This window comes from Mesitornis unicolor, unplaced genomic scaffold (assembly GCF_000695765.1).
Source record: "Mesitornis unicolor isolate BGI_N332 unplaced genomic scaffold, ASM69576v1 scaffold42697, whole genome shotgun sequence".
NCBI classification, from domain to species: Eukaryota; Metazoa; Chordata; class Aves; order Mesitornithiformes; family Mesitornithidae; genus Mesitornis; species Mesitornis unicolor.
This window is the reverse complement of record NW_010196534.1, coordinates 8876-16452: the sequence shown is the minus strand read 5'-3', so window position 1 is coordinate 16452 and position 7577 is coordinate 8876. Positions and strand designations below refer to the sequence as shown.

The following is a 7577-nucleotide window of genomic DNA, read 5'->3' as shown; positions in this document are numbered from 1 at the left end:
GATGGCAGTTAAGAGGCAGCAGTGTGAAGTGGCAAGGGGGAAGGCCAAAAGCTGCAAGAAGATGTTAACAAAGCTCAGGTCCAGAAGCCACTGCTGTGAATTTAACATGTTCTTTAGGTACTTGCTCTTAGTCCTAAGTTGGTGGCTGGTGAATATTTTCTCAGCTGTTTAGGTTAAAGTTGGTATCTTCTTTTGTATAGAATGTTCAGAGTATGGTAGGTTAAAATGATCATTTTTATGACAGCAATTTATGTCGTTGTATGGCATAAAATTTCTCATTGCCATTGTATGGCAGCACCATTCTTTAAGCCATAAAAAGCTTTCAGTCTCGGTGCCACACCAGCTGAGGCAACAGTGGAAGGATTACCAGTTGTATCAGAATAGGTTTTATATAAATAGGCTTTTCTGATTTAGAACTGCATTTCACCCCCACTCTCACCCCCGATAAGGAAAAATACTCCTTTAGCATATTGTAGCCAGTCTAGAAAACCCTAATGCCAAAAATTTGTGCATTTTTTCGGGCTAACCTGTGTGAATCCTGGAGATCCAGACTGGTCCAGTGTATGTCCATGAAGTCCTTGTTCTATTGAACTGAGTATTTGTCAGCTTTCATGGTGAGACCCAGTTTGGGTGCAACTGATGACAGTTCCTTTTAATGGCAGTGCTGGCACTGCTGTTGCAATGCCTCCTTCAGTGCTGGTAGAACTGCATGACTACATGGAGAATTTAATCAGGGAAATTACTTGGGTTTTATTTTTCTTTTTTTTCCCTGCCAGCTTATTTTTATCTTAAATTATGTAATTATTCCATAACTTGAGTTTTCTGCTTGGATTCTGTCCCAGACAATTGTTAAGATTCAGTAGCTATGTGGAACATAGAAACAGCCATTTTTCTGTATTATGTGCACTGTAGCACAGTAAATGGAGAAAAATTCATCAGTCTTTTGTGGCTTGGGGGTGGGGTGTGGGAGTGTGCCTCATCAGACATCTCCCCAAAGAGTGAAAATTGTATGTAGGTACTCTGAGCTATCTATAGTGAACAGCATTTGGAGCTATTGCTTTGTGTGGACGTGCTGAGTCATTTCAGAGAGACGCGCTTCTGAAATACTCAACAATAGACATCCAGGTCTCTGGTGTCCTCTGGACCTTCTGACTGATTTTCAAATGTAATCTGATAACCCATATTCCTTTCTTGTTTGTGTCTAGATTGTTCTTCTGCATCTTCTTTCCTTGTGTGTAGAATAAACTATTCTGCTTCCGTGGAGTTTTCTTAATGACTTCCCATGTAATCCTACTTATGGGCACTCACTTTTGCTGTCCTCCAAGATAAACCTATGAAAACCAGGCTATTTTGCAGTGATGAATTAATAAGCTAGATGCAGCATTATATCACACTTTGGCAAGTTATCACAACAAAGATGCTGGTGTTCAAGGCTACTCAAATGTCTGTGGTCCAGCCATCACAGAGAGCCAGATCATTCCATCCTGAGTTACACATGAATGTATGAATGTTGCCTTTCAACATCTGTTTTTTTCAGATCGTGTCATAATGCAGAAATACTGAGTTTCCTTTTGTGGGCATTTTGTTAGACTCTTAAACCTTGAGTGTCTCCTGTGTTGCATCTTGTACAGTGACCTACTTGTGTCTTCCAGATAAAGAGAAGGAGAAGATAAAGCTTGAGGAAGATGAGGCAGCAGCTGCCAGCACTATGGCGGTCTCGGCTTCCCTTATGCCACCCATCTGGGACAAAACTATTCCTTATGATGGTGAATCTTTCCACCTGGAGTACATGGATCTGGATGAGTTTCTTCTGGAGAATGGAATTCCTTCCAGCCCTACTCACCTGGATTTGAACCAGAATCCACTCTTGCCTGTGGCTGAGCTGGAAGGAAAAGAGTCTGCCAGTGCCTCCACTGGTTCTCCTGCATCTTCTTCTTCCACTGCGGTTTACCAGCAGTCTGAAGCAGCCTCCAGCACAGGTAGGTCGAATAATATGGGACTCTGAGAGATTTTTGTTGTTCTCGTATTAAAAGGTTCCTCTTTAGAACAAAGAGTAGACATGCTAACCTGTCAGTGTTAGCTGTGGCAGGTTAAGCAGCACAAACATGCTCAGCCTTACTTCATGTGTCAATTCATGAAGACGTTGCCTCTTCCCTTCTTCCCTTCTTTCCTTCTCCCCCTTCCTGGGAAAAAATGAGTAAATGTCTCTCAGTGTACAGTCTATTTCTCTTTTGAAATTAGAACAGCTGAAACATCAACATAAAGTGTTTGCTGTCTTGGCATTGCTAATCTAGTGAGAAGCAGGGCATGTTGAGAAAATAGTTTCTCAGGTTATTTTACAACAGATTTGATCGTTTATGACAAGTCATTTGTGCTACCTTGGTGGCTTGGTCTGCTTGGGTGAACGTAGCTAACTTAATGTACCTCAAGTAACAATGCTTAAACAGAAGAACAATGAAGCATCTTTTGACACTAGCCTGTGAAATGTGAGAACAGACACTTGGAAAAGGTCTGTTAATTATGCGGTTTGATGTTCTGTGGTGCTTTGAAGTGGGAATTGAGGAACAAAGAAACAAAACTATACATAAATGGTACTAGAAAACTTCTGCTCTTCATTTGTAGTATGGAGATCTTCTCTATTAAAGAATTCAGTAGCTCAGTTTGCCCTAGATTTGGAGTTTAAACATGATAGCTACTAAACTTTCACAGTACTATTTTATGAGCAGAATTTACAGAAAGCATTTTACTCGGGGCCTCTTCTCTGAATGTGTGAAAAAGACAAGAAGTGGAACTCCTTCAGTAAGACATAGGGTGTGGCTTTTTTCTAGGTGGCATATGAAAGAAACTTATTGATTGATCGCAACTTCAAATTGCACTGACATTTGCAGCTTGTAGAATTATAAAATGGTTTGGGTTGGAAGGGACTTTAAAGATCATCTGGTCCAACCCCAATGCCATGGGCAGGGACACCTCCCACCAGACCAGGTTGCCCAAAGCCCTGTCCAGCCTGGCCTTGAACACTTCCAGGGAGGGGGCATGCACAGCTTCTCTGGGTAACTCTCACTACTCTCACAGTAAATAATTTCTTCCTAATATCTAATCTAAATTAATGTGTATGAAGTTTTTAAACGATAGATAAATATGACAGAGTTCATACAAACACTACCAGTGTCAGACAATCTGGACGTTTGTGTCCATGTGGTGAAGAGGTAGAATACTGTTGCATTTGTAACAGGCTCACCTTTATTTAGTCCTGTGTTTGGAAATACAATTGTCTGACCTTTGAAGGACTTGAGGACCAGGGTCTTTGTGCAGGCTTGTCTCCGTAAGGCTTTCTCTGGCACAAAACTCAGGCTGATACAAATTTCACACTTCTTACTGCTGCGGAAAGCACTTCTTAAGTGTACAAAGCATGTAGTTTTTGCCAAGGAAGTATTAACTCCTGTCCCACATCTATCTATTAATGTCTGTTAGTCTGGCATATGTTCCTAGAGTTTGTATTACAAACTGGACTGTATGGCTTCTCTCAGTACCAGCAGCCATACAGCACCAAGCACACCTTAGGAAAATACCCAATACTACTATTAAGTACTGCCCCCAGTAGGGCAATAGAGATACCCAAGTTGTCGTCTTCATTAATTCACTTAATCCTGTTGAATGTATTGTAACTTCTCCTGTTGTTGCCAGAGTCCCCACCACAAAATGAGAGAAATACTCCCAGCCCCATTGATCCTGACTGCGTAGAAGTTGAGGTGAATTTTAACCCTGACCCTGCTGATTTAGTCCTGTCCAGTGTGCCTGGTGGTGAGCTCTTCAATCCTCGCAAGCACAAGTTTACTGAAGAGGACCTGAAACCACAACCCATGATTAAAAAAGCCAAGAAGGTTTTTGTCCCAGATGAGCAAAAGGTAACAAATTTATCGCTGCAAACTTCTCTAGGCCCTGGTCAAAGTTTCTGACTCTTTGCCCAAACATTTTGACACATAAAGCTAATGTGCTATACCTACGTGATCGGGCAGAAGCACTGCCAAGAATAGAATTGGCAAGTCAACTGCTGTTCTTGCTGTTTTGCTGGTTTGTTATCATGAGATAGTTACTGGGCAGGAGCAACTTATCATGCTATACACAGAAATTAGAAGAACTATCAAGTCACATCCTCATCAACTGTGCTTTTGAAGGTCATTGTATATATTTGCCCAGCATTACGACTGATCGGGCTTTAAGCAGCCCAGACAACAATACAGGTTGTTTTCTGTGGAAGTTCATTCCCAAACTGAAACTAAGTAAAGGGAGCATTTCAGTTAAACAGCTTCTTAATAGCCATGTCTCTTAATCTCCCTCGTTCTAGCAGTGCACTTGTTTTTAACAAGACTCGTGTAAGGTTGAAATCTTACAGTACTGTAAGATTGCCTGCACTTTGGTGTCTGAGCCCTGCAAACCAACAAAGGAGATTCTTCAATATAGCAATTGGTGTGAATGTCATTGTACAATAAAGAGGTGTCTATTTGATATAGCTGTCAGGTTGGCATCTTTTTTTTCTTCTTTTTTTTTTTTTTTGCTACAGGATGAAAAATATTGGACAAGGCGGAAGAAGAACAATGTGGCAGCAAAGCGTTCCCGTGATGCTCGGCGATTAAAGGAGAATCAGATCACAATTCGGGCAGCCTTTCTTGAGAAAGAGAATACAGCCCTGAGGACGGAGGTTGCAGAGCTGCGCAAGGAAGTGGGACGATGCAAGAACATTGTTTCTAAATACGAGACCAGATACGGACCCTTGTAAGCACACCCCTTTTCCTTGTTAGGGCTCCTTGTTTTAGCCTTTTAGACTTCTCTGCCTTCTGTAGAGACTCCCAGAAATAAAATTTGTGGAGGCTTTGCCATTTCGCATCTACACAAAATAAACCCCAAACCCTGTTTCTGTTGGCACAACTTGTTCAGGCCCTTTCCTGATCATTTTGTTGCCCAAAATCTTAGTGTCCATATTTACAACTTTGTTTTTAACACTGATAGAGCATTTTCTGATGTCATACAGTAGAACAGATTCACCTGTCTGGAGGAATATATGTGGATTCCTCCTGACTGGATGGAGCTTTTGCTATCTGTTCTTATCTCCATTTTAAGTGGAGAAAGAGCCAAGGAGAGACTCTCTTGTTGTTGTTTGTTGTTTTTTTTCTTTTTATACTCCTGCTCTTTTTTCCCTCTCCACCCCACCCACCCCTCCCAGTCAAATTATAAAACATTATTTTAAGAGAAAAGTAGATGTTGCTGGACAGCATCATGAAATTATTTCCTCTCCCATTCAGAGGCATAAGGAAGTACCTGTTGTATAGAACTCTCTTCCCCTTGAAGGGGAATAGAGGAACCTTTAGGACAGGAAGACAGGAAAATATTCAATCTTGTGTAAAAACTGAGGTATCTCGAGTTTAATGCACAAGTGTTATGCAGACCAGAGTCAGTGCAGTGTTGATTAAAATACTTCTCAAACATCTTGGTAGGTTCTAATCATGGATAACTTTCAGAAACTAAGGAGAGAGAAGAATAGGGCATCTCTCACTTTACATATATGGACAAAATAATTTGCTGTGGGTTTTAGGCTGTATTTCTACCACCACCTCTCCTTTTTTCATTCAAGGGATTTGAACTGCTGATAAAGCAGCATGTTACACTTAGCTGAGAAGGGAGATTTAGAAAAAGAGGTCTGGCTCGTTAGGCTGAACCTTGAGTCCCATCTGTTAAGGAATTGTCAGTACCTTATGCTTTGGAAGAAGGGGGGTTTTTATTAAGAAGTAAACAAGCCACTGTTACTTTACTGCACCTTACTTGTGGTACAAGAGCTTGAGAAAGAGTTTTGGTCCTTTGCCTCATGAACACTCTATGGAACAAGCTACACCCACTCTAAACACAAACAGTTTACCTCACTATCTCCTGTGTAGCAGCATATCTGGTCTCTCCATGCCTGCTGGTTCTCTCTCCAGCATGTTTCCTGTTACAAATTTAGCACACAAAACTTGCCCCCTTGGAAGTAATCCATTCTCAGCACCAAACGCTGCTTCAACAGTGTGTGATGTTAAAAGAAAAATAAGTTGTGTGATGCTGAGAGTTTCTATGTGGCCTACAACTGCAAGTATCAGAAGCTTTAACAGAAGTGTATGTCTTGAAGTCCTCTTAACAAGAGAAGCTACCTTAAGATAGTGGCTGTGTCAGAATTCTTAGGCTATACTTCCTGAGCTAATATTTATATTAGGAAGTAAATGTGAGATAGAAGATGTTTAGGCTAGTTTCCAGTTCCCCTACTGAAATCTGAAAAGTATATTTAAAAAGCATTGGGGTTTCTTTACTACACTAAAGATTCTTGCCTAGCTTCTCTTTTAAATGTAATGTAGAAATTGGTATGAGTTTAGACCAATTGTGTATTGACTTCTTAGGGAAGTGGAGGAGTAGACTAATCCAGAATGCTTGAAGTAAATGTATGCTTTGAATTATCCCTCCTTCTCCACCCTCCTGTTATGCTCTTAATTTGGCTAGAGTGGCTCTTCATGCAGTGAAGAATTTCTTTCAAACATACTTTGAATTTCTTTCAAGCAGGCTAAAAATTGTCACCCTTTCAGCAGGGGTTTTTCTTTCACAGGGTGGTGTGTGGTGGTGATGGTGGGAAGTATGTTATAAATAAATTGTCACACTTAACACTTTGCTTTGTTTAAAGTGACTTATCTGATTCCGAGTGATGCAACTTTAAAGACTTTTAAAAACAAAGAAACTAAAAAGCACACATGAATCGCCAGTCTTCAGAGTGAGCAGTGAAATCTATGAGGTGTCCCAACACAAACAACTGATGATGACCCTGCCTGCCTGCTTGCCTGCAAGTACCCCATCTGAACTACCCAGGGCTGGGCATGATGAAAAGTGCAAAGTCTCCTTAATTCTGTATATGGCTTTCTTATCTGTCTTTCTCACTGTAACTATGAACTACAATAAGCTTACTTATTGGGGTTTTGTCAAGACACTCAAAGTTCATGTCTCAAAGTCTATTGACAGCCTGTGTGAATAGTGACTCTGTTTTGGCACTCAAGTGGAAGAAAATAAGGAGTTTAAAATGAAAGTGTCTGTATATATTAACAACTGCTGTATTTTAAGACTCTTTTTCCCTGCAGTGGAATGAATTTTATTTAATACTGCAGCTCGCTTCTGGTACAGTGTAGCATCTTGTGAAGTACTGTGAGTGCAGAATTAAAGACACCAGGAAAACAGCAATCTGTGACGTGTGAGACTTCCAGTGTGGAAAAGTACAGCAGCAGTACTGAAACAACCCAAGAAGCACCACAGCTTTGTGCCACACAGAGTAGTAATAGACCTCTATCAAATGACCCATGTAGTAGTAAAACACTTCAGTTGCTTTCCTGTTCCACAGCTGCACTGCTGTAACCTGCCTTTTCCTTTGTTTCTTTTATGAGGCTCACTTTCTTTCATCGTATCTTGATGAAACAAAGTCTATTCTTCTGCTAGTGATTTAGCAGTCATGGAAAAGGTGCTACTCTGAGCTGCTGATCCCCATGTCTTTTGGCAGTCTGAAATGAGCA

The 7577-nt window shown here is 40.8% G+C and overlaps 1 protein-coding gene across 1 annotated transcript; it reads left to right on the top strand.

Annotated features, from left to right (window-relative positions):
- The first annotated feature begins 1655 nt into the window (after window positions 1-1655).
- Window positions 1656-7367, top strand: TEF (thyrotrophic embryonic factor). The gene is made up of 4 exons (XM_010188513.1): window positions 1656-1979; window positions 3688-3908; window positions 4565-4776; window positions 6704-7367. The coding sequence occupies exons 1-4, from the start codon at window positions 1709-1711 to the stop codon at window positions 6723-6725; spliced, it is 726 nt and encodes a 241-aa protein (XP_010186815.1). The 5' UTR covers window positions 1656-1708; the 3' UTR covers window positions 6726-7367.
- Window positions 7368-7577: the final 210 nt, after the last annotated feature.